The 26,726-nt window shown below is 36.1% G+C and overlaps 1 protein-coding gene across 5 annotated transcripts; it reads left to right on the forward strand.

Moving 5' to 3' along the window:
* Positions 1–1,934: 1,934 nt before the first annotated feature.
* LOC111367467 (sterol 3-beta-glucosyltransferase UGT80A2-like) lies at positions 1,935–26,726 on the forward strand. Of its 5 annotated transcripts, none has more exons than XM_022988355.1 (14): positions 1,935–2,295; positions 2,461–2,651; positions 17,052–17,291; positions 17,893–18,004; positions 19,548–19,718; positions 22,751–22,814; positions 22,989–23,046; positions 23,228–23,405; positions 23,607–23,737; positions 24,461–24,563; positions 24,685–24,761; positions 25,713–25,760; positions 25,855–26,004; positions 26,306–26,726. In XM_022988355.1, exons 1-14 carry the CDS (start codon positions 2,157–2,159, stop codon positions 26,471–26,473), a joined length of 1,830 nt encoding a protein of 609 aa, XP_022844123.1. In that variant the 5' UTR covers positions 1,935–2,156; the 3' UTR covers positions 26,474–26,726. The 5 variants fall into 5 exon arrangements, with proteins under 5 accessions (XP_022844123.1, XP_022844124.1, XP_022844125.1 ...); XM_022988356.1 differs by having other exon boundaries at positions 19,566–19,718; XM_022988358.1 differs by lacking the exon at positions 1,935–2,295 and adding an exon at positions 5,745–6,692 and having other exon boundaries at positions 2,542–2,651.

The raw sequence follows: 26,726 nt of genomic DNA on the forward strand, positions 1-26,726 counted from the left end.
GAAAATGGAACATGAAACTAATATAGTACACGAAAACTATATAGATTCAACAATGTCGAGCTCGAAAACTAAATCAATAAGCCTCTCTTGGAGGTTATGTGTTATTTTGAAGAGCTTTCAAGGATCTCTTATATACAAAGGAACTTGAAATTCATCAACCTTGAATTATTTGATAGGAAAAAAAAAATGGTGAAAATGTGTGAAAATTATATTAATCAAATGGACAGCACACATGAAATCTATCCGTGCTGTCTGTATTTTCCAATATTCTTTTTGTTTGGGTATTTCAGTATTCAATTTAGGGGTTTGTGCAGATGGAGACAATGAGAAGTGAATCTAAGCAGATGGGGAAACAACTGGGCAGTGAGTGGGGACTGGTTGGCTTGTGATTCTAAGGACAAATGGGTTTATTACATAAGCTGATCATGTGGTCTACATTATGAAAATCTTAAAAATTTGATTAGGCATTAATATCAGAATGAGCCTCGATTAGTGATCATTACGATTAATGTACGTAAAAGACATATTTGGCATGTAAGAATCGACCAGACCACGAAAGAAAGATATGATGACAAAATTGTCGCATCATATTGTGTTTACTCCAATCTAATATCAACTTATCAAATATGTTGACTCCAATCTAATGCCATGAAGAATCCTCGGACTATGAAGCAAGCGTAACTTTACCCTCCAAGAGTGGATAATTTATAATTTGGTCCTCCAACTATTTAGTGGGAGCAATTTGGTCCTCTTACTATTTAGAAAGAGCATGTTTATCCTGTTTATAGAAAGTGTGACTTTGTAATTTTTCCCCCAAGATCAAGAACCTAATTTCCTTTTGGAGCTTGCTACATATACATCTAACTATATATAATTAGTTACATAATATCACATATCATTCTATCATTTGTCAGTTTAAAATAAGATCAACTTTTTCATATAATCTTCTTCCTCCACATCATTTTATGTGATCTATTGTATATCATTTTAATAAACAAGTAGCATAATTCTTTCATTTTCCTTATTTGTTTTCTCTGCCAAATTTTCCTTTCACAACTTGTTAGGGGTGCCTTTAGATCCTCCTTGACATTTGTAGAGGGGCAATGACCCAAAAAATAAAAAAATAAAATTTAATTATATAGATTTATATTTGATAAAACATAATAAATTATTTTTATTTGAACGTATTGTTAGCTCTTATTATTTTTTTTAATCACCAAAAATTGATTCGATTCAATTCATTAGTTTAAGTTAGCGTACAAAGATAATGCAAACGGATCTCCCCATTTACCAATAATAATTGATGGTTTTAGAACTTGTGAACGTACTTTATATGGTTTAATCAAACAATTGTACAACCTGCACGGGGTCTATTGCATAGACCCTGTATAGATACACACACATGGGGTGGATCCCACACATGGGGTCCACACGTGGTGTCCACCTCCATGTGAGATGTCAGGGTCCGTACAGACCTTGTGCAGGAGGCATTTTCTTTAGTCAAAATATTTAGCTAATGCTTGAAAAATATAAAAGTTATTTGAAAGTAACTTTTTTCTCAAAATGTTATTGTTCTCATCTTAACTATCATTATTTAAATTTTAACAACAAAAACCTCACTACATTTAACCCTTGTTTGATTTTACTAAAAAATAGATTTCTATTATATTTTAATAAAAAATGGATGAAATACCTAGTTAAAAAATTAATAAAAATTGTGAATTTCATGAAATGTAAGGTTAAAAATCAATTATTGATTTTGTATTTTTATTACTTTTAAAACATAAAAGTAAAATAGCTTTTAATTTTTTTTTTGTCAAATTAACTCTTATTAATATTTATTTCATTTTTAATCAATAAGAAATATTATTTCAAAATTTACCTATTTACAGTAAAATTATTTTACATAGTCATTCACCAAAACAATCCGCGAAGGTAAGCGGAACTTCTCTGTGCGTGTCCCTTTGCGGTTATCTATTGCCCAAAATTCTCTTTCCAGCAAAAATTTCACTCCCTTTCTCTCGTTTTCTCGAACGTGCTTCCACCTCTCTCTCTACGTACATTCTTATTCTCTAAAACATTACCAATAGCAGATTTTTGAAGTGTGATTAGATCTGAATCAACGGCTCAGCTTGCCGGAGCCGGCGGAATTACTGATGGCGGCAGCGGCACCACCAACACCACCGAAGGCTGACAAAGTTGCTTCGTCATCGGAAGATAATTCTGCTACGATTGGTAGCAGCGGAAATGGTGCTGCTGCTCCTCCACCTTCCAATAGTAGGAGCGACTCTTCCGGTGAGTTTCTCCCAAATCTTTTTACAGATGAAGGAAATAAAAAATTACTAGGAAATGAAGTTGAAATAAAAGTAAACATCGCATAATGACGATGCCAATTTATTATTTTTTTGCGGTTAATTTGAATGAAGTTTCATAATCGCGTGATTTTATGATTTTTGGTAGGGAGTGCCGATGCCAGTATTTCTAGAGTGAATACAATGCCTCCGGAAATTTTGAACTCTGAAAGATTAGAACGGCCGTCAAGTGAAGTTAAGTTGAAAAGGTCCAAGACTGAGTGGCAAAGACATAACAATAACATACTTGCCGAAGAGGCAGCACAAATTTTCGATGATAAAATCTCTGTCCAGCAGAAGGTAAAAAGCTTATGGTGTGTTTGATTACATTTATTTTTCATGGAAAACATCAATTTTTCACTCAAATTCCTACTTGAGGAGTTTGATTGCTATTTTTTTCATGGAATTTCAACTTTTGAAAATATGCCTAATTTTACTTATTTTTAAAGAAAACATTTTTCTTGGGTGGAGGCGGTTTTTATTTTCAACAAAAGAAGGAAAACATTTTCATTTCTAGGTAACATTTTCCATGTTAGTGTTTTTCTCTTCTAATCTGCCCTTTCTGTTGTCATATTGCTGATATTTTGCTTATTTATTTTACAATGTGTGGTGTTAACCTAAAGTGAATATTTGGCTAATTCTTAATAAATTTACTTATAAGTAAATGAGGAGTTAATTGTTCCAATGTTCAATGTCTTTGATTGGTCCATTGAAGTCTATGATGCTCCGACTCGAGTACGGGTACGTGTACATATCTAAGTATCGGATCTTTTATTTTCTAAAATGTAGATAGGGGACATGGTTAAAAAGAGTCCAAATTTCGAACATGGGTACGTGGGTACGCCTTTCAAACTTCAATTTTTTTACTAATCTAAAATATCATTTTGAATAGACCAAAATAAATTATTAACAAAGAAGGAAATGAGTATTGAATAAGGGGTTAAGGCAAATAAAATAAAATTTTGGGTTTAATTTTCAATCATGGGAATTACTAAATGTTATATAAAAATAAAATGAGGGATTTGATTGCAATTTAGACTTAATAGAACACTAAGTAGCACTATATGGAACTCATTTTCATTTTATACAAATGAAACCCTAAATCATTGTTACAGAGAGAGAAAGGAAAAAAAGAAGATAATGGAGAGGAAAAAGAAAGAAGAAGAAAAAGAAGGGAAAAAACATCGTCGTCCTTCTCCACCCTCTCGGAGGAGGCGACAGGTTTATAGATAGCGAAAATGGGAAAGAGGAAAAGGGAAAGTAAAGGAAAAGAGAAAAAAAGAAAGAAAGAAGAAGAAGCAAAAGATGAAGTGTCCGGTTGAAATTTGGAGGATCCGACACATATCCCATACCCATACTCATGTCGTATCCGACACGGGTACTCCTACTATTTCGAAGAGTTCGAGTATCAGACACTGAAGTTCAAAATGTCGAGTTTTGGTCACTGAACTTAGGTTCATGTTTTAGATTGTTCAATGAAGTTTAAAATGTCGAGTTTTGACCACCGAATTTTGAAATATGCCATACGATACTTACTATCATAACTGTTGAATTTTGAAAAATATCGAGTTTATTGTGAGTAATTTACAACATTTTTCAAAGTTTAGTGAGTAATGTACAATGTTTTTCAAAGTTCAGTGAGTAATGTACAACATTTTTAAAGTTCAATGACCAAAACTCGACATTTTAAACTTTAGTGAGCAATCCAAGAATGGATCTAAGTTTAGTGACCAAAACTCAACATTTTAAATTTCAGTGACCAATAAAAAACGCAGACCTAAGTTCAGTGACCATTGGAACAATTAACTCGTAAATGAGTATTCTTATAAATGATTGTTAATGCTAGCCAAACTTGGAAATAACGTCAAAATAGTAACTTTTTTTATTTACAATTAAGAAAAAACTAACATATGTAAAATTATTTGGGGAAAAATTTATTTAAGAGTACAATTGACTTACTTTTAGCCAAACATGCTCTTCTTATTTAGAAATATTTTATATAAAATGCTGCTACTTGTTATGCGAAATTGTATTGCATAATACCGTTTGATTTTGAAATGTAGCTGTAGGGGAATAAAAATAGGTTAATAATTAAAGATGCACCATTAGTTGATTTCTCTGATGCTCAAACTCTTTGAAATGGTTGGAGTACCCGTGTCGGACACAACACAACATGAGTATGGGTATGGAATATGTGTATGATCCTCCAACTTTCAATCGAACACTTCGCCATTTTTTTTTTTTTTTTTTTTTTTTTTTTTTTTTTCTTTTCCTTTTCTTTCTGTTTCTACTCTCTATAAACTTAGTGCCACCTCCGAGAGGGTAGAGAAAGGCGACGGCACTAGATTTTCCCCCTTCTTTCTTTTTCCTTTCCCATTTTGTTTCTTTTTTTTTCCTTCTTTCCCTCTCTACGTCGATGGTTTAGAGTTTTGTTTGTATAAAATGAAAATGAGTTTCATATAATACTACTTAATGCTCCACTAAATCCAGATTGTAATCAAGTCCCTCATTTTCTATTTTATATAACATTTAGTAATTAACTTCTCATAATTGAAAGCTAGACCCTAAAATTTTAGTTTATTCGTCTTAACCCCTTATTTAATACTATTTCCTTCTTTGTGAACAATTGATTTTGGTCTATTCAAAATAACATCTTGAGTAAGTAAAAAACTTGAAGTTTAAAAGACGTGCCCATATACCTGTGTCCAAAATTTAGATTCTTTTTAGTCATGTTTCCGTATCCTACATTTTAGAAAATAAAAGATCATACACTTAGATATGTATCCATATTCGATACCTATACCCGAGTTTGAGCATCATTATTGATTGTGAAATAGAGAAGAGGATAGCTTGCTAGATGCTAGTTTCTTTATCTATCATTGAATTGCATGATGCATGGCTATCAATTTCATTTGAAACTCTTCTTAAATTTTTTGAGTACAATTGAATAGGGCTTTGTCAAATCTTGGTCGATAAACCTAGATTCTTGGGTTGAAATATAATAGGGGGTTGGCAACCTTCCTAAAAGATTTTTGGAAATTTCATTTATGTTGTGTGTTTGAAAAAATTATTTAGTTGATACTCCTCTTTATGGTTGTTTCCTCAAGACTATCTTAGAAAATGAAATTGGATTTTGTTCCTTAATCAAAAGTTCTTCTTGCTCTAATATTGTGTTTTAACATTTTTTATTTAGCTGGACGATTTCTCTAACCTGTATTTTGCTTGATATATCTAAGTTTTTAATTGCAAAAACTTTCTAAGTTGTAGTTTTTAGGTTAAGGGTTTATTATTTATTTAGTACTTTTTTAAGCCTCAATTTACCTACAAGTTGGAGGTAGGCTTGTGATAGGAATCTAAAGGAAGACTGAATGATTTCTTAATCTGAATTTGTAGAAGATTACAAGAATGGAACGAATACGAGACTCTTCTCTCTACTCAATTTTTGCCTGCCTTAACCGGCTCCTTTTCCTTCTTATTTATAGCCTCTCCCTAACTACTTCTCACTCCTATTTGTTGCGTAACAGATGCTGTTAGCATACTCTCTTCCTTCTAGTTGCTTCCTGTTTCTTCTAGAATATGTCACCCGAATAGGAGGCCTATCATTACCCTCGGTTGAAAGTACTACCTTGTCCTCAAGGTGGAAGTCAGGAAAATATTGACTGATAGTTTTGACTGATTCCCATGAAGCTTCTGAGGTTGGTAAGTCCTTCCATTTAACCAGAACTTCCTTCTTTCTTTCTTATCCTTTCCTGGTCTGTCGGACATCTAGTACTTGATCAGGTTCCACTACCCATTCCAGAGAGGCATCCAACTGTGGAGGAAGTTGTTGACTAGCTACTGTTGGATCAAGTGCTTTCTTGAGTTGCGAAACATGAAAGACAGGGTGAATTGTAGCTGATGGTGGTAGCTCGAGATGATAAGCAACTGGTCCTACTTGCTTGATGACTTTATAAGGGCCGAAGTACCGAGGCCCCAGCTTTCCGTTGGACTTCTTGGCTAATGATCGAAGGTGGTAAAGCCAAAGCTTTATATACACTAGGTGGCCTTCTTCAAACTGGATGTCTCTTCGATGTTGATCCGCAGTTTTCTTCATCCTTGCTTGAGCCTGGAGAAGGTGGGCCTTCAATTTATCAAGTATGTTGTCCCTCTCCGAAAGTTGCTGCTCAACTGAGGCTATACCTGTATTTTGGGTGCCATATCGCACTAATGGGGGAGGTTCTCTCCCGTAGACGGCACGGAAAGGAGTAGTGTTGGTAGAAGCTTGGAAAGTGGTGTTGTACCCATATTCTGCCCATGGCAGCCACTTGTGCCAGCTTTGGGGTTTGTCATAAGCAAAACATCGTAAGTAAACTTCCACACACCTGTTAACTACCTCCGTCTGCCCATCCGTTTGCGGATGGTAGGCCGTGCTTCTTCGTAAGAAGGTTCCTTGTAGTCGGAACAACTTAGTCCAAAAATGGCTTAAGAAGACTTTATCATGATCTAAGACAATGGAGCGGGGGATCCCATGGAGTCTCACTACCTCCTTTACAAAAATGACAGCCACCCTCGATGCTGTGAAAGGATGCTTAAGGGCCACAAAATGCGCATACTTACTGAGACGATCCACCACTACCAGTAAAGAATCAAAACCTTTAGACTTTCGTAGCCCCTCGATGAAGTCCATGGATATATCTTCCCAAACCAAGTGAGGGATGGGTAGGGGTTACAGGAGGCCTACAGGTGATAGGGCCATATTCTTGTTTAATTGACACACGAGACACTCCACGAATTTCCGTATGTCCCTTTTCATCCCAGTCCAATACAAATCCCCTGTTATCCTCGTGTGTCCGCAAAAAATCGGAATGCCTCCTACTGAGCTGCTATGAAACTCCAGTAGCAAGGTAGGAATTAAAGTAGAAGAACGAGGAAGGACCAGACGTCCCTCGTACAGTAACCTAACTTGATTGAGCGAGTATCTTGGATGAGAATCCGGAGCAGATTGCATGTCCTTTTTAATCTGGGACAGCTGTAGGTCCTTGTCCACTTGTTAGGCTATCAGTTGCACATCCATCACCATAGGGAAAGTGATTGCAGCTAACTCAACCGTGGACGAGATGAGGTACAATGCATCGGCAGCCTTGTTTTCAAGCCCAGGCTGGTATTAGATTTCGAATTCATACCCCATCAACTTAGTCAACCACCGCTGGAATTCCCCAAGCACCATCCTCTGTTCTAACAAGTACTTCAGGCTGCGTTGATCCGTCCGTACTATAAACCGGTGTCCTAGTAAGTAATGTCTCCACTTTTGTATTGCGAGCACTATAGCCATCAATTCCCTTTCATAAACCGACTTCTGTTGAGCTCTACTTGACAATGCTTGGCTGTAGTAAGCAATCGGTCGTTGGTCCTGTGTTAGTACTGTCCCCAAACCATACCTCGAAGCATCAGTTTCCAACACGAAGACTTTCGAGAAATTAGGCAGTGCAAGGACTGCGACTGTTGTCATGGCTGTCTTCAGCTGTTGGAAAGCCGCCTAGGTCTTCGGCGACCAAACAAAGGCATCTTTTTTAAGCAATTGCGTGAGTGGCCAAGATATCTTCCCATATCCTGCGACGAAGTGGCAGTAGTAGCCTGTTAGCCCGAAGAACCCGCGTAGCTCTCTGAGGTTCCGAGGTGAAGGCCACTACACCATAGCCTCAATTTTACCCTCCGCCACTCCTTCCGCTGACACCAAATGGCCCAAATACTCAACTCGCGACTGACTGAATAAAAACTTCTTGGCGTTGGCATACAATTGGTTTTCTGATAATGTCTGAAACACTATTTCCAAGTGCTGCTCATGGGCTGCCAGGTCTTTGTTGTACACCAGTATATCGTCAAAAAATACCAATACAAACTTTCGTAAGAACTTTTTGAATACTTGATTCATTAAGGATTGGAATGTCACGGGGGCATTTGTGAGGCCAAACGGCATTACTAAGAACTCGTAATGCCCTTCATGAGTCCGAAAAGCCATTTTGTGTACGTCTTCCTGCCTAATTCTGATCTGATGATAGCCCGCCTTCAAGTCCAGTTTGGAGAATATAGCGGCCCCATGGAGTTCGTCCAATAGCTCATCAATCACAGGAATGGAGAATTTGTCTGGAACTGTAGCTTTGTTTGGGGCCCGATAATCTAAACAGAAAAGCCAACTTCCATCCTTTTTCCTGACAAGCAAAACCGGGCTAGAGAACGGGCTGACACTGGGCTGAATGAGTCCGGCTAACAGCATCTCTTGAACTAATCGTTCTATCTCATTCTTTTGAATTTGGGGGTATTGGAAAGGCCTCATGCTTACTGGCTTTGCCCCTCTTTCAACACTATAGTATGGTCAGTAGCACGTTCCGGCGGAAGGTCTTTTGTCTCCCTGAAAATGTGTTCATACTGCTCTAGAAGTCTTGTAACGAGCTGGGGCAGTATGGTTGCTCCCCTGTTTTCCTCATCAGCTATAGTCAATTGTCCCAGCCATAACCCAATTTCCTCCTGTTGCACGGTTTTTAGCATCACTTTGAGAGAAATTCCGGTGTTGTGGATCCCCTCTTAATGTTATTATTGTGTCCCCTAATTTAAACTTCATGACTAGTAGCTTCTAGTTCACCTCCATACTTCCAAGGCTGCTCAACCATTGCATCCCAAGTATTATTTTAGTCCCACCAAGTACAATTGGCAAGAAATCCTCCACCACCGTTAGCCCTTGCATCTATAATGCTACCCTTTCACAGATCCTTTTTCCTCGAATGGACTTTGCAGAACCCAGGATGACCCCATAGCTTGTTGTCATCGTAATAGGAAGCCCCAATTTCTACACCAACCCTAATGCAATGAAATTGTGGGTAGCCCCACAATCAATAAGAACCGTGACCGTGAGCTCCCCAACCCTCCCCTTCAATTTCATGGTCCCTGGTGTTACCAATCCAACTACCGAGTTCAAGGACAACTTGATTTTCTCAACCACGGCTTCTACTTGCTCCATTACAGGCAGATCACCCCTCTCGACTTCGCTGTCCTCCTCTTCTTGTACCAACAAAACTCGCATTTCTCGGTTTTTACACTGGTGTCCGACGGTGTACCTTTCGTCACATCGGAAACAGAGCCCCTTTTCCCTTCGCAACTTCCACTCTGCATCTGACATTCGCCAGGTCAGGACTTCTCTTTTGGGTGTTGGTTGTTCTCCTATCGTCACTGCACGAGTAGGAAATGCTTCGTCTCTTCTAGATTCTAGACGGGTTGGGTTAAATCCCACTTTCGTTCCTCTTTGGGCTGGGTTTTCCTTTGTGGCCTGAGTAATTAAATTTCTGTCCTCCTCTCTCTGGGCTGTCTCCATTATTTGAGTCAGCCCCATTTGGGCGTAATAAACGGACCTCAGCCCGTATCGCTGGTTTAAGCCCGTTGAGGAATGTGCTCTCCAACACTTCCTCCGGCATTCCTTGCACCGGTGCAGCCAGCGCTTTGAACTCCCTCTTGAAATCGGTCACTGACCCCTCTTGCTTAACGGCGAGAAACTTCTTGCACAGACTTCCTTCCTGGGCGGAGCGGAATTGCATCAAAAGCTGTTGTCGGAAGTGTCCCCAGCTCGAGAACGGAGTTCTTGCTTCCATCCATTGGAGCCAAGGTAACGCATCCCCTTCCATACTCACCCCGATTGCCGCTAGCTTCTCCTTCTCTGTCAACCCATTCACTTCGAAGTATCGCTCAGCGCGAAATAACCATCTATCCAGATTTTCACTGCTAAATATAGGCATTTCCAATTTTCTTACCCTCCTACAATTATTTTCCTCCCAAAACTGATTCATGCCCACGGTTATTCTGTCCTCGCTGGCTTCTCCCGATCCCTCCAGTGCCTTCCCTTTGTCTGATGTTTGATAATGACCCTGAAACTGGTTTGTGGGTACTGACTCCTTCGTGATACAACCCGATCTCCCTTCTTCCGATTTTCTATTTGGGTCCATCTTCTGGTAAATCAGCGTGGTTACAGCTTTTTGGGTCTCCTCCATCGTTTGCATCATTTTCGCCATATGCTGGGTGAGCTGGTCCACTGATCTTTCTAGCCCAGGTAACCTCCCTTTCACTTCCTTCATGTCTCTTTCCATAGCCTCCACCTTGCTGTCATTCTTTTTTTGAGCCATCAGGATGTCGGGCTCTGATACCAATTTGATAGGAATCTAAAGGAAGACTGAATATAAAGAACTGATTTCTTAATCTGAATTTGTAAAAGATTACAAGAATGGAACGAATACAAGACTCTTCTCTCTACTCAATTTTTGCCTGCCTTAACTGGCTCCTTTTCCTTCTTATTTATAGCCTCTCCCTAACTACTTTTCCCTCCTATTTGTTGCGTAACAGAATGCTGTTAGCCTACTCTCTTCCTTCTGGTTGCTTCCTGTTTCTTCTAGAAAATGTCACCCGAATAGGAGGCCTATCAGCTTGATTCTCAAGGAGAAGGGGGTTAAGGAACCCACTGGATAGTGGCTGCTATTTCTTTGTTCATTCTATTAGACACATAAAGAGGGAAAAGTCTTTTCATAAGTAGGTCAAGTTATATGAAGTGTTTTAAAAAGTACAGTTAACAAAGAATGGTGAAATTGAATATAAATTTTGAATACAAGAGGATGATATGTTGAATTTTTTTCGCTTATCATCATGGATCATTAGCCTAAAGCAATTTTATTTTTATTTTTTGTCTCTTTGTCATTATAGATGTCGATTAGGTCCTCTTGATTACTTATGGTTGACATGTTTCATCATTAAAATTGTTTCCTTCTTAAAGTTGTCAACATTAATGACTCAATGAAGTGTAAATGTTAATATGTATCTAATTTTTACCAATATATTGCCCCTACCCAAACAAAGGATTTTTTTTTTTTGAAAAGTAATCAAGTATTTTATTAATCAATGGGTAATACACAGGAAGTTTATTATCAATTTAAATCTAAAAGAAAGAATATGAAATTGGGGAATCCATCTATATGTCTAGGAGTCGCAACATTACACTAAGTATATAATGTCAAATAAAATAATTCTCTAATTTGTTTTGTTGTCCGTGTTTGATCATCAAAAGAGCGGCCGTTTATTTCTTTACCCAAACAAAAGATCTGATGGAACTAAACTTAGTATTGTATTTTAAGGTTCACTAATAATGTTATCTAGCCTTGGGACAAATCATTGCACTGATGGAATGCCTCGAGTCTTCATGTTCTTTGATTTTGACTTTTTTTAATAAACTTGTGTCTCCTTATCATTTTTTCTACATCTTTCCTGGATTCAAGTTTCCTTGTGTTAATGGCATACTAGAATTGGAATTAGATGGTAGGGTAGGTACAAGAGGGGAGAGACTGATGTCAAAGAACCACCGATCTTCATGTAAGGTCTTCCCCTGAAGAGAGATTTCTCAAAGTACGTAGTATTTTCGAAGAAAGACTTACAAAGATTCTTTTTGTGGTAGGATGATAGCATTTGAAGCTTTTTTGTATAAGAGAATATCCTATCAGCACATTTAATTGTTCTAAATGTTCGAGGACCGAGTTTACTTCTGTAAGGAGACTGAACATGAATGAATGCGGTGCACTCAAATACTCTTAGGGATAGATTGGAACTGAGATGGGAAGTGGGGAAGTATTTTGAAATTTTTGAAGGTAGAGGCTAGGCATCTGATTGATTAGATAAATGGATGTAAGAATAGCATCCCCTAGAACATTGAAGGCATGTTTGTGGTGTTCATTAAGGCATGAGTAACTTTTAGGATATGTCTATTTTTGCGTTCGACAATCCCATTTTGTTGGGGAGTGTCGACGCATGAGCTTTGATGAATTATTCTATATATTAGGAGAAAGTCTCCCATGATGTTATTGAAGTGTTCTGTGCCATTGTTTGTGTAAGATTTGAATTTGTTTCTGAATCATGGAATGAAAAGTTGATAAACACGGAATGAACATCGAATTTATCTTTTAGTTCATAAACCCAACAAAGTTGAGCATGATTAACAAACCATTTTGCGTTAGTACGGATTGAGACTCGTGAGGGTCCCCATATATCTTTGTGAATTGTGGTGAATGAATTGGAGGGTTTGTATTAGGGATGAACGCGATTTGATTTGGGCGGTTTGTGCTATATTTTCAACTCAAACAATTTTATGCGGTTTGAAATTTTTTCAAACCAAACCAAACCAAACCAAACCATTTTATTTTTCGAACCACACCAAACCAAACCATAATTTGCGGTTTGGTTCGGTTTTAGTTCGCGGTTTACCATTCGATATTATAGTAATGTATTTAACATAAGTTAAATATAAGTTTAAACAAGAACTAATAATATTAAATTACGTTCATATTTTTAAAGTTGGTTGCTAAAAGATGTTAATAGACAAATACATATTTTTTCATTTTTATTTACTTTTTTTTGTTTGATATTCATATTCTCATATAACGGTTGGTAAATGTAGAGTTATATTCTGTTATTATAGTTTGGTTAAAACTCCTTTTTAGTCTTACTAGTGAGATGTTAAATAAGGATTGAACATGATATGTTTAGATGTATAGAGATTGATAGAGTTTCGATTTACTGAAAATTGATGAATTTCATCCTTTAACTACTTTATGAAAGTAGAAAGTAGTAGTAATAGTTAGAAAACTTTAACATTTTCACACAATCAATACACTCCGTCCTTCATTATTTCCAAATCACAAACAAGTTCATTAATCATCTAGGCACGCAAACAATCATTTTTCTATCCAAATCACAACTCACAATTGTATAATAAGTTTAAAAAAAAAAACGAATAAAAGAAAGAACAATGAAAAATGGATTGAATAAGAATCTAAGACTTATTGAAAGAGGAGAGAAAAATGTGATTCAGGTAGAGATTAATTGACTAACAAGCAAAGGCGATTGACGATTTGTTCAGCAGTGGCAGACAATCGTCAAATGTTAGGGAAATGAGAGTTTATATTTGGGCTTTTGAAACTTTAGACGTGATTTGCTGAAGTAGTTTTGTTGAATATGATTTGAATTGTTGAAGATATATGCTTTTTTTTTTTTTTTTTCATTTCATATGATTTTGGAATAATTTTAGTTTAGTTTAGATATCAGGTAAGGACATGTTGTGAACCTGTTAAATCATAGGTCAATAATGATGAAGTTAATTTACTTTCTATGATTATTTCAATAGGTTGGTAGTAATTTGTATTGCTAAACTGGTATTTTTTTTAAGTGAAAACTATAAAATTTTTAATTTAATAAAATTAATATTTTAATTAAAAAATTTTAAAACGGTTCGATTTTGTGCGTTTTTTGAAAATTAAAACCTAAACCAAACCATTTTGAAACGGTTTGGATCGTTTTGAGGGAAAAGAAACCACGGTTCTTCGTGGACCCAAACCAACGGTTTCGGTTTGGTTTGCAGTTTCGCTGTTTTTTTGTGCAGCCCTAGTTTGTATCTAAATTTTAGAAATGATGTATGTTGATGTTTTGCTAGCTTATAGATTTCACATTGAAGATTAATTAGCTTATTATTCAAAAAATTGAAGGGAAAATATGTTTCAAGTATTGAAAGTTGGGATGACCTATTCTAAAATATCATAACATAATTTCACTATTTCTAGGGACAGACGCAGAACTACAACCTTTAATTTGACACAGTTTACTCATATCAACCTCTTTAAAGTAGTAGAGTCCTTCGCTTAGCACTGCCATTCATCTTCACAGATAATAGGTCCTGAAAAATACAGTGAGATGAAAGAATTTAATATAGCAATTGGAAGTTTTTGTTTAACAGGCTTATAAATGGTAAATTGCACGATAAATTTGGAACGTGAATGATAGACTTCAAAGTTATAGAATTAGAAATTCGAATACTTCCTCTCCTTGCGATGGTAAATAGGGAGCCATCTGCAATTTTAACTTTAAGATTAAATCAAATGGAAAAAAAATCATAAAATGATAAAATCAAATTTGAATTTACTTCACGCTAGAGCACAAAAGAACGACATCTCTCTATCAGATTGCTTACCCCTTTAGTATCTCATTGGCTTACCTCGATGACTGGAGTACAGGTTGAATATGAAGAAAATAGGTGATAGGAATTCGTAATGTGATCAGATGCTCTAGAGTCAATAATCCATGGTGTTTTAGACTGGGTTGTGAACTTTAAGGTTTTGAAAAAATTACCTATGTGAGCTAATGAACTGGAAGGATTATTCATGGGGTTTTGTCTCAATGATTGAAGGCTAGAAAGCATTTTGTACAGTTGTTCCATCTGTTGGCGTTAAAGGTACGATTGGACTGCTTGGATTTTTCAGTTTGATAATCAATATACACTTGATATCCTCGATTTCTATTATTTTGCCTTGGTTTTCCAATTTGTTGGCTTTCCTTGAATGTCCCAACATGCATCTTCCTTGTGTCTTGGCTTGCGATAGTGTTCACTCAGCCCTTTTGCTGTTTTGAACTTGACCCAGTTGTTGACCCTTTAAAATATAAATCTAATGCTCTAGGCCCATTTCCGCTATAATTAGGCCCAATATTAGAAGTGACCTAATAGAGATGGTTTCATTTTGAATATTTAGATGCCCATTCTTAAATTGGATGGCCCATTATTGTGAGGCTCTCTGATGCTCGGACTCTTCAAAATGGTCGTAGTATCGTGTCGGACACTTCGTTGTTTTTGTTTTTGTTTTTTTTTTCGCTCTCTATAAATCTAGCGTTGCCACTAAGGGGGTGGAGAAAGGTGGCGATGCTAGGTTTTCCCTTCTTTTCATTCTTTTTCCTTCTTTCTCTCTTTGTACTGGTGGTTTAGGGTTTTATTTGTATAAAATGAAAATTAATTCCATATAGTGCTATTTAGTGTTCCACTAAATCCAAATTACAATCAAGTTCTTCATTTTCTATTTTTTATAACATTTAGTAATTTCAATAATTGAAAATTAAACCCCAAAATTCTATTTAATTTATAGGTTTTCCCTTCTTTTCATTCTTTTTCCTTCTTTCTCTCTTTGTACTGGTGGTTTAGGGTTTTATTTGTATAAAATGAAAATGAATTCCATATAGTGCTATTTAGTGTTCCACTAAATCCAAATTACAATCAAGTTCTTCATTTTCTATTTTTTATAACATTTAGTAATTTCAATAATTGAAAATTAAACCCCAAAATTCTATTTAATTTGTCTTAACCCTTTATTCAATACTCACTTCCTTCTTTGTGACTAATTGATTTCGTTTATTCAAAACGACATTTTGGATTAGTAAAAAAAATTGAATTTTGAAAGACGTATCAACGTACCCATGTTCTAAATTTAAACTTTTTTTAGCCTTGTCTCTGTATCTTACATTTTAGAAAATAAAAAAATCCGATCGTAGTTGAGTCCGAGCATCATAGATGAGGCCCAAATCCTCTTATCACTAGATCGAGGCTTCAATATTGGACCTAGACCCATTCATCATCACTCTCAGACGACTTTCTTCATGCCTTGGCCCTGCGAAAACTTCTCGTGGCGACGATAGTGGTTTCCGACCGAGTATTCTGCTCCTTACGTCGCCCAAATCCCCATGGAGCCCAGCCAAGAACTCTAAAACCCTTTCATTCTCCAACTTCTTTCGGTAATACACAATCTTCTGGGCACTTCCACTTTTCCTCAGAACTCTTGTTGAGTTCTTGGCATAATATTGTCGTCTCAAGGTAATAATTGATCACCTCACGTTCTCCCTGCTTTGTTTGCTATAATCGGGACTTGATTTCAAAAATTTGGGATGAATTTTTTGAATCGGAGTACATCTCCTTGACAACTTCACAACATCTTTTGCTGTGGGTAAGAATAGATAAGTTTTTCCATTTGAGGGCTTCATGGAATTGACAAGCCAAGCAGTCACCATTGAGTTCTCCAATCCCCATCTTTGAAGAGCAGTGTCGTTCGGCATCTTTGTCTTTCCGGTTAGGTACCCAAATTTTCCTTTTTCATTAATTATTAGTTTCATAGATTGTGTCCACACTCTATAGTTCTTTCCATCTATTTTTTCTACCATGAGTTGAAATGAGTTCTTTCCATCTAATTTTTCTACCATGAGTTGAAACGAGTTTTCAATTCCTCCTGAGCTTACGGAAGAGATGACCTCGGTATTCAGAGGTCATTGAACCTATCTTGTAGACGGCAGCTTCTATTATTCTACTGGCCTGATATCATGAAGGTAGACCTTTGTTGGAGCCCCATTTTTGAGGAAAATGAGTTTTGTAACAGTGATTTGTTGGAGAATGTGTTGTTAAAAAGTAGAAAAAATTTGGATTTACGTGTAAAATTATTTTATTGGGAGGATGTGTGGTTGAAAATGAATTTTGGGAAAAATGAGTTTTTATAGAATGAATCTCAAACAAGGGCTAAATTTGTTCTATACTTCATTATGGAGGTACTTTCTAATGTAGTTCTGCTTCATACTAATTGATTTCCTTGGAATATCTCTAAATATGTTGTTGTGTATGTGTGGTTGAAAGTGAATTTGGGGAAAAATGTGTTTCATAGAATGAAGCTCAAATAGGAGCTAAATTTGTTCTATACTCCATTATGGAGGTACTTTCTAACGTAGTTGTGCGTCATACTCATTGATTTCCTTGGAATATCTCTAAATAACTCATTGTGTATTACTTCTTAGACACGGTAGCATTGGATTTGCATTAAATATTTTAAAGAACTACAGCTCAAATTGTTGAAGAGAATAGCCACTGTTAAAGATGATGGAACTGTAGAATTTGAAGTTCGGGGAGATGTTGAACCTCAAACTCTTGGAGTTGGTTCTGAAAATGTATGTAATGAAGTTGATGAAGAACCTCTTGATGCAACGGATCTTCAATACATTCCCCCATTGCAAATTGTAATGCTTATTGTTGGGACACGCGGAGATGTACAACCATTTGTTGCAATTGGGAAAAAACTACAGGTACTTTATTTTCAATATTACTAGCCTTTATCTAGTTACTGCCATAACTGAATCCTCATCCTTGCCTTTAATGCTATAAGAGAAATACAGAATAAATAAAGCAATAGCTAGGACTAACCATTATGAGTTTGATGGATGCACTTAACAAAATTGCAACCAAATAGTTTTTTGGTCTGGGGCTGCACAAAATTCTTTGACATCTAGTGGTGATTGATCAGAATTTCAGATTCGAGATTGCTGGTAAGTGGATTTTTCTGGAAGTGTTCCTGCATTGGTCTTTGGGCCTAAGTATGTCAGCTTTGTGGTTATGAAGATAGCTTTCCTATGTTCAGCAATTACGGAAGCTGAGGCATTTTTCCTTGTTGTTTGACCCTGGAACTTATTTGTTAATGATTTACCTATTCCATGGAATGTGGTTTTGTATTATTGGACGTGATTAACTTAAAGATTTTGAATGACATATCACTGAAACAAGTAAAGGCAAATGAAACTGAAAAAGTTGTATTCTTTGCAGTTGGATGGATGAAGATAAAGAAAGAGCTTATATTAAACTCATCTTTGGATTCTATGTTATGTTGTTGATAAGAATGGTTCCGTACAGGATTACGGTCATCGTGTTAGGTTGGCGACTCATTCAAATTTCAAGGAGTTTGTCTTGACTGCTGGGTTGGAATTCTATCCTCTTGGTGGCGATCCCAAAGTTCTTGCTGAATGTATGTTTCTATTGTCCACATTTTTCTCAGAACTGATTTTGTGATCTCAGGAGAGTCTTGTTATTATTGTTCATCGTATACTGATAGTTGTTTTGTTGAAAACATCATGCTTGCAGTCTATGATTAATGATGGATATGATGTTTGTGGAACTCAACAAACTTTTGGCTTTGACTCAAATTGTGCAGCCTATCTACTGCTCTTATATTATGATGGAAAAGTTTTTGAATGTTTTGCATGCTCACGAACAGTATATATTATTGAAGACAAGATAGGGAAAGATAAGTATATATGACTTGGCGATCATGTTAGCAAAGAGTATCAAGGCACTGAGGACTCTTTGGGCCTAAGCACAAAGCGCAAGCAAGGTGTATCATTGAAACAAAGCACAGATGGTATTCTAAGTCTAAATGAAATTTTCCATACATGCACAATATATTCAGAAATATTCAGAAATTGCAAAACTTCTACTAATGTTAACCATCAGTTAATTTCAACTAATTTGAGAAAACCGTCATTTAAGTGAATTCATGTTAAGACCTTATTTCCAATTCAGTAACTAATCCAATTTCAGCCAGTCATATAATCAGCGTGACTTAACAAACTAAAATAAAATGACTGGTTCAGATGCCAAAGGACAAAAAAAGCCCAAAATTCAATAAATTGCATATATGAGGTGTTTTTAATTTTCAGTGAGACGCACTTGTCTGAGGATCTACATTTCCTTGGAGCGTTGTACTTCAACACTAACGGAATGTCTTGGGAGCACACCTCTCTGCATTTTGTGCTTAGGCTTGCTTTTAACAGTTGTATGAGAATTTATCAATTGTTTCATAAAGTTCTTCATCATAGAACATGCATAACTGCAGAAGACAAACGATGGCAATAGACAGTTTATTATGATTTGGTATTGTTTGCAGTTCTATGATGTGTTATCTTCAACAGTGATATGCAATCTTTCCTTTTCTAGGCAAAATGTTGTCCATTAAGAGAAGCATTATCTTTATCTACATGAACTGATTCCATACTTGAGATCATCTATGCATTATTGCAAAATATTTTGCAAAATGATGCTTCTCATTTGTCTTACCTGTATAAAATGTATCTGGAATTTTGGAGCAATTTAATATGCCAAGCAGTATCCAAAATTCTTGGTGCCCGGCTGTTAACTGTACCTTTTATTGTCCCTTTTTTTCCCTAAATTATCTTGCAGAGTGATGTTCATCCTGGTCCCAACATTTTTTTCTGGATAACGTCATCCATCTTTTCTAGTTTCAACATATTAAAGTTAACTTTTGAAATGTGTCCATTCTATTGTAACATTTCATCCGACAACCATTTCACTATGCGATCGTATAGATGGGATGTGTCAGTTCATTTGGTTTTTTGCGTAGAGAGTGGAGATATTCTTTAAGAATATTGGCTGTTACTACATGTGATTATATTTCAATCTAGTTGCCAAATCTGGACATTTATTTACTGAGTAATTATGATAAAAAATGTATCAATCAGCTCACTAATGACTTAGTTCTTTTTCTTCGGCAGACATGGTTAAAAACAAAGGGTTTTTGCCATCGGGGCCTTCAGAAATACCTGTACAAAGAAGTCAAATGAAGGAAATAATATATTCTCTACTTCCAGCGTGCAAGGAGCCTGATCTTGATTCTGGGATTCCTTTCAAAGCAGATGCAATTATTGCTAATCCCCCGGCATACGGTTAGATTGTCTAATATGCATATATTTTTGCATCTTCTTGGATTCATACTTCTTCATTTAGTTGGTTGTCTTGTAATTTAAGTTGTCAGCACTTGGGATTGAGGTTTCTAAATGCTCCTTGTTAAATATGTGCTTTTCCTTTATGCTCTTGATAGAATGATCCATTCACTGGCTGGCTGCTATAAGCTGTTGAATTTGGAATTTACAGAGATGTTTCTTGGTATATATTCGATTTTGGAGGACCACGTGGTAATCCAAGTGTTTAGGCTTAATAGAATTAAGATGGAACACAGTATCTTTTTAGCTATGTTAGGATACGGATGATGGTGGAGCAACTAGAGGATCAGGATGTCCTAATGAGTGGCTGCTCTGGGTACCTTTTTTTCCAATTATTTATAAGGTATGACTTGAAGAGGACATGGTGGATATGATTACAACAGGTTGGAAGAATAAAGAGATCATATGCATGAGGGGGATCTATGCAGATAAGAAGGAAAATTGTGTATTGGCTCTAGATCAACAATGATTTATGGTACTGATGAATGAGCATTGGACCACTAATAAACAAATTTTTACATGATCGATGTAATAAATATGACATTTTTAAGATGTATATGCATCCTCATTAAATTAAATAAAAAAAAAAATGATATATGACCAGAATCTGAGGCAATACCAATTAAGGATACACTAAGCAAGGATTAGATGGTTGAGGGTTCTCTTGTTTGCAATCCCAGTAGAACATGTTAGCATAGAGAGCTGTGATAAAATTTACATGGCCTAAGGTGGCTGCAAAAGATTTGGTTTAGTCATACTAGCTAGAAGAGATAGCTTTGGAACGAATAGAGTAGTTAGAAAGTTTTATGTAGACGACTTCAAAATTATTGGAAATACGGTTCAACTTGTTGGTATTGTTCTCCCTAGAATAATATTAACCCCTTGTTTGATTCCCATTATTCTAAAAATTTATTTTTCTAAAACTCATTTTCAACTATATATTCTTCAATAAAATTATATTACATGCAAATTCAGAATTTTTCTTTAATTTTTAACCACACATTCTCCATCAATCTACTATTTAAAATGCATTATTTCCCCCAAAATGGAGATCAAACAAGGGCTAAATATTGCTACTACCTGTCATTGAGCCGTCAAACGCTGTGCTATCTAGCTGTTACCGATGGAAAGTTAACATTAAGTGGGAAAAAGAGAATATGAAAGTATATTCTCTTCATATACTTATTCTTTAATTGGCAGTTGATGTGGATGATATGTCATAACATATTTTCCATCATATAACGTCTCAGAACATCAATAAAAAGTCTACATTCGCTTTAAGCTTTTCATCTCCCCTTCCCCTGGATTTTCATTTTTTGTACGTTTGTTCCTTCATAGAAGATCCTTACTGGGCACGATGCTTGAAGTTTTTGAATGTTGATTTTGTAGAGAATGTTTGCCAGAATGCATATGTTAAACATAAATCACGAACTGTGGGCACAATCAAACTCTCTAGTGTTGATAGATTCAAAGTAGACCTGAGTTGGACAAAGGGTCCATAAATGGCACATTCTTCATTGGATGAATTTTTAATGGATAATTTCATGTGGATGGCTGTGTCACAACATGGTTTTGGTTCCTACTGTACCACAACATTTAAATTGAAGCCATTATGCTGCAATGTCCTATTTGTAGCAGCAATGAATAGATTCTAATCACTGATATGTTCAACTTAGCTATTGAGAGAAAAAAAACTTTTAGTCGTCTCGACAGTGAACAATGATATTTTCCTCATTCTAACAAATGTGGAAAGTTATTCTTATCTGCTTGTCTGTTTGCTGCTTAGATCTGGTGGAGATTCCTTGCTAGATTTGCAACGAAATCATTTAAACTTGAATGCATGGTACGGTGTAAATTTTTCATCTAAGGTTTCTGGAAGAGCCAACCACAAGCGAAACAGGAACCGAGAATGTAGTCTTAGGAATGAAGATGTGCACGTCCAGTAACCTCGAGTAATGCGCATTTAACTACAAATCCAGTTCTTAGCCCCTTCTAATGTATGGTTTCATGCTAGTTAAATTTAATTCTTGAAGTTTCTCATAGGACAGAGGCCTTGGGTTCAAATTTTGGAGAAGTAATAAAAATTCATGAGTAAAATCGGTCTAAGCTCTCTCAAAGCAGACATTAACGACCCAAGCCTCTGTGTCCAAAATATTAATATGCGTACTAACCATTTTAGGAGAGCTCGAACTTATCTTACCCCTTACGGATTTCTATCGCGTCCCTTGAGATCCGAATTCTAAACCTCTGTCTTATGAGAGACTGAAATTGAATTCTAGTACAAATTGAACTTGAGCATAGAAACTTGGGTGTTTACAATATAGATATTTGACCTCAAGCAATTTAGCATAAAGATATTATGGCATGGAACCTGTGAGGCTCAGTGGTTTTCTATCATTGTTGTGCATCAAAGCTACCTTACACGATTTAAATGCACTTGCCCACTGAATTCAATCAGACTTGTAAAGCGTCAATTAAAATTAACCATTTAGACTGACTTAGTGGATAAATCAGGATTACAGAAACAAAAACAGCACTTACCAAGGCTTCCTGAAAGAAGTGAACTTCGAAAAGAGCATCTTAGTCTCTTTGAGTCCATGGTTGAATGGGTACAGCGGCCAACTGGGAAGATTTGTCTTTCCTCTGATGAGTATTCGAGTCTACTAGCTAAGCTGATCTCTTTCACTCTCTTTTCACTTTATCCATTAGCATTAAGTGTAGGTTTGAAAGGAAAAAATGGTTTACAGCCTGAGTGTTCTCTAAGCTTGTGTGGCACATTTATAATTTACAATGAATGCCTGTCAAGTTGCTGAATTACCTTTCTGTACTTATATTTAAAGACTCAGTTCAAGTAAGTTTATGCAGTAATCCATTTGTGATGTTTTGTTAATGATCTTGTGCTATGTCCCTTAATTGTACATACTTCTTGACAAAAGAATAGTCCTAGCTTCTCACCTGGATTATTACTATTCCAGGGCATACACATGTTGCAGAGGCATTGAATATACCAATTCATATATTTTTCACAATGCCATGGACGTAAGTCTTGTCCATATCTTTTGATCCTCAATAGATATATATCTACTTTGTAATTACTTTAGCTAAGATACTAAATTTAGTACACATTTTTTACTAATTTCCAATTCATGTTAACCGACTTCAAGTATTAACCTTGGACCAAATTGATTCCATGATTTAAGTTCTTTATGCCAGGCCAACCAGTGAATTTCCTCATCCTTTGTCCCGTGTTAAGCAACCAGCTGGATATAGGGTGAGTTGGGTTAAGCCTTGTGCATTTTCTTGTAATTGTTATGTTTGGTATTTTCATTGTTAGGACATCCCTTATTTCCCCTCTGAGCGGAAGATATCATGTACTCCTCTCTCTCTCTCTCAAAGTTCAATAAAATAAATGTTTGCCATATGTAACTTTCTTTCCTGCATGTTATTTGCAGCTATCCTATCAGATTGTGGATTCCTTGATTTGGCTTGGAATACGGGACATGATAAACGATGTCAGAAAAAAGAAGTTGAAGTTACGGCCAGTCACATATTTGAGTGGTTCACAAGCGTCTGAGTTGGATATTCCTCATGGATATATATGGAGCCCTCATCTTGTTCCTAAACCAAAAGGTTACCATGCTATTAATTACATTTATTCATGTTGTTACAATTCATCTTATATCTGAAGAATTGAGTACTCATGCCATGGAAAATTACCTCTCAGTTTTAAAGCTTGTGAGTTCTGATTCATCTGCTATAACTATAATTAGATGGACTAACTATGTTTACTGGGTTACCATTTTGAGCTCTATAATAACACTTGTTTTGCAGACTGGGGACCTAAGGTTGATGTGGTTGGATTCTGTTTCCTTGATCTTGCAACAAATTATGAACCGCCTGAGTCACTTGTAAACTGGCTTCAAGCGGGTCCAAAGCCTATCTATGTTGGTTTTGGTAGTCTTGTGAGTTTCTAGAGCTCCCTAATATCATTCTCACCAATAATCCACGAGCCCTAAGCAAAGGAAAATTCACAAAACAATCTTTTTCTGGTTTGTTTGTCAATTTTATGTTGCTTTTCTTGAGCTGTATATAAAAGAATTGATGTGAATAGAAAATTCATCTCCTTGTGGCTGGTAGAGTGCACTTCTTGTAGATTCAGTTTTAGAATTGACTTGATGTTTGTCTTATGTTCCAGAAGCTTGACCTCTGTTTAATTGTGGTATAAAGTATATTGACATTGTTATCATATGCAATATGTATGTGTTCTAAAAGTTTGAGAATCTAATTAACTGTTGCAGAATTGAACACTATGATTAAAAGCAATGCTGATTGTTATTATTTTTCATATGTACGCGACACTGTCATTATGTTGTGTATCTATGCAATGGAATAAAAAAATACGTCGAATCTTTGTTTTGATTCTTTCGTTTATATTTATGGAAATTTATGCAATCTTTATCAGAATCTTGTTTCGTTGCTTTTACTTTTACAGCTTGTCTAACATGTCCATGAAGTAGAATTCTTTTGTTGGTTTTTCCTGATACATGTTTCTTTTCTTTAGAATTCTTCATCTTCCACAACTTATATGTTTTTAACATTTTAATGTCTTTCATGCTTTTTGGCTTTTGTAACTTGATCTTTCTTGGAAAGTAGTTTTCATCTTCAACTTATTTTTTCCATCTCAGCCTGTTCAAGAGCCAGAGAAAATGACACAAATAATTGTTGAAGCTTTAGAAATAACTGAACAAAGGGGAATCATTAACAAAGGCTGGGGAGGCCTTGGTACCTGTAAGTTAATTGTTTCCTTTGGGACTTATTCTATTCACTACACGTGTTGCAACAGGTCCTTTTTTGTTGGTAAGCACATACTTTAGGATTCTGTATTTATTAAGCTATTGCTTCTTTCCAGTGGCAGAACCAAAGGACTCTATATATCTGCTGGATAACTGCCCTCATGACTGGCTTTTTTTACAATGCGCTGCTGTGGTGAGTCTTCTTATTTTTTTTCATTGCTTCTGTTCGTTATAAATAGGAACATAATTTGGTTGTAAATTTTTTTATTGGGTATGTTGGTCATATGCAAATTAAGGCCTTCGGTGTATCTCAGGATTTGGCTCGCTCTCCTTTTTTAGCATTTCATTCCAATGGTAGCTAAAATTTTATCTTAGATACTAGATTTACTTGCCCCCACCGTTCAGCATCCAGAGATTCCGTTACTTTTTTACAATGCAACATCTGCTCTGTTCATGATATGCTGACTAGGTTAATGATGCTTATTATGCCAATATGACATTCACCTATTAGAGATTTGCCTAATGGATAATTGCAGTGGCGGTCCTAAACCTTTCAAAACTGTGTAGGTTAATACCCAAACCTTTGATTTGTAGCAGTGCTGGTTCCAAACCCTTCAAACTGGTGCGGTGAAAGGACTTCTGAGCTGTTTCCATCCAAAAATCAGTTGACCAAAAGTCAATTTTGACCATAATTTGACCAACTTTAGAAGTGGTAAAATGGTCTTTTAACCTTTTATTTATTTAAAAGCGTAATTCGCATTGGAAGTTCCAAATCTTCAAAAATGTGCAGTGGAAGTCCCGAACCTTTCACAAGTGTGCGCTGGAATGAATAGTTACATGCGTCATTGAACATGAGGAGTGCATAAATCTTTGACACTACTTTTTTAACCAATAAATTTTCTCAATGAATAGTTACATGCATCATCGAACACGAGGGATACATAAAGAAATCACTTTCATTAATTATATCAGATAACATTTGTACGGTATAGAAATGCTTATAGTGCACTATTCCTAACACTTGTTATGTCGACGTTTTATATTTATCGAGTGAAATCATTTTGAAAGCATTTAACAAATTGGTAATACCATCTCGTTTTTATTGAGATATATAAGATTTCCACCGCTTTTAAATTGTTTTCAGGTACACCATGGGGGTGCTGGAACAACGGCTGCTGGTCTTAAAGCTGCGGTAATGATTAATACAACTAAATTATCTCACATCTTCCATCTTTTGTGATTTTTTTCTTGAATACTACTTGATCTTCATCTCTATTCTGATACAGTGTCCAACAACTATCGTGCCCTTCTTTGGTGACCAACCTTTTTGGGGAGACAGAGTCCATGCTAGAGGTGTTGGTCCTCCACCTATACCAGTTGATGAATTTTCTCTTCCAAAGTTGGTTGATGCAATTAAATTTATGCTCGATCCCAAGGTACTTCTCTATTTTCCTTTTGCCATCTTATGGTATAGTTGATAAAGCATGGAAGACATACTTGCACGCACATGTGCCCTATGTAGAGAAAAAGTGAGGGTCAAGTTAGAATCTATAAATCCCTTTCATACTTGACTAAACTCTTCTATATCTTGGGATGATTATCACAATTGGGAAATAATGGGAGAATAAATGTGTGAAAATGAGAGAGTGAATCTAGACAGGTGCGACGTTAAGTGCATTTGAGAGACTGCGCAAGAGTACTTAACATTTGATAACAAAGTAGAGAGGTAATATGCAGGTGAAGGAGCGTGCAGTTGAACTTGCAAAAGCCATGGAGAATGAAGATGGGGTAGCAGGAGCAGCGAAAGCATTCCTTAAGCATCTTCCTTGCAAAAAACTTGAACCTGAGCCAGAACCTGCATCATCAAGTCTCTTCTCTATCATAAGATGCTTTAGTTGTTCCTAGATTTTGAGTGGACACTGTTGTGATCCAATCACTTTTTGTGTATTCTTTATTAGTGATTGAATTATGATAACGTCATTATATGAGCAATATTTTCTTGATTTAGTACTTTCTCCTTTGTTTTAGCGCCCTTGTCCTTTCCCTTTTCCTTCTAGAGCTCATCTTCACATTGCCTCATTTGAAGTACCACCAATCGCTAGTGATCATGTTCATTGAAAATTTACAATATGATTTTAGAGATTGCACTGTTCTGTAA

Source organism: Olea europaea, chromosome 18 (assembly GCF_002742605.1).
Source record: "Olea europaea var. sylvestris chromosome 18, O_europaea_v1, whole genome shotgun sequence".
NCBI lineage: Eukaryota > Viridiplantae > Streptophyta > Magnoliopsida > Lamiales > Oleaceae > Olea > Olea europaea.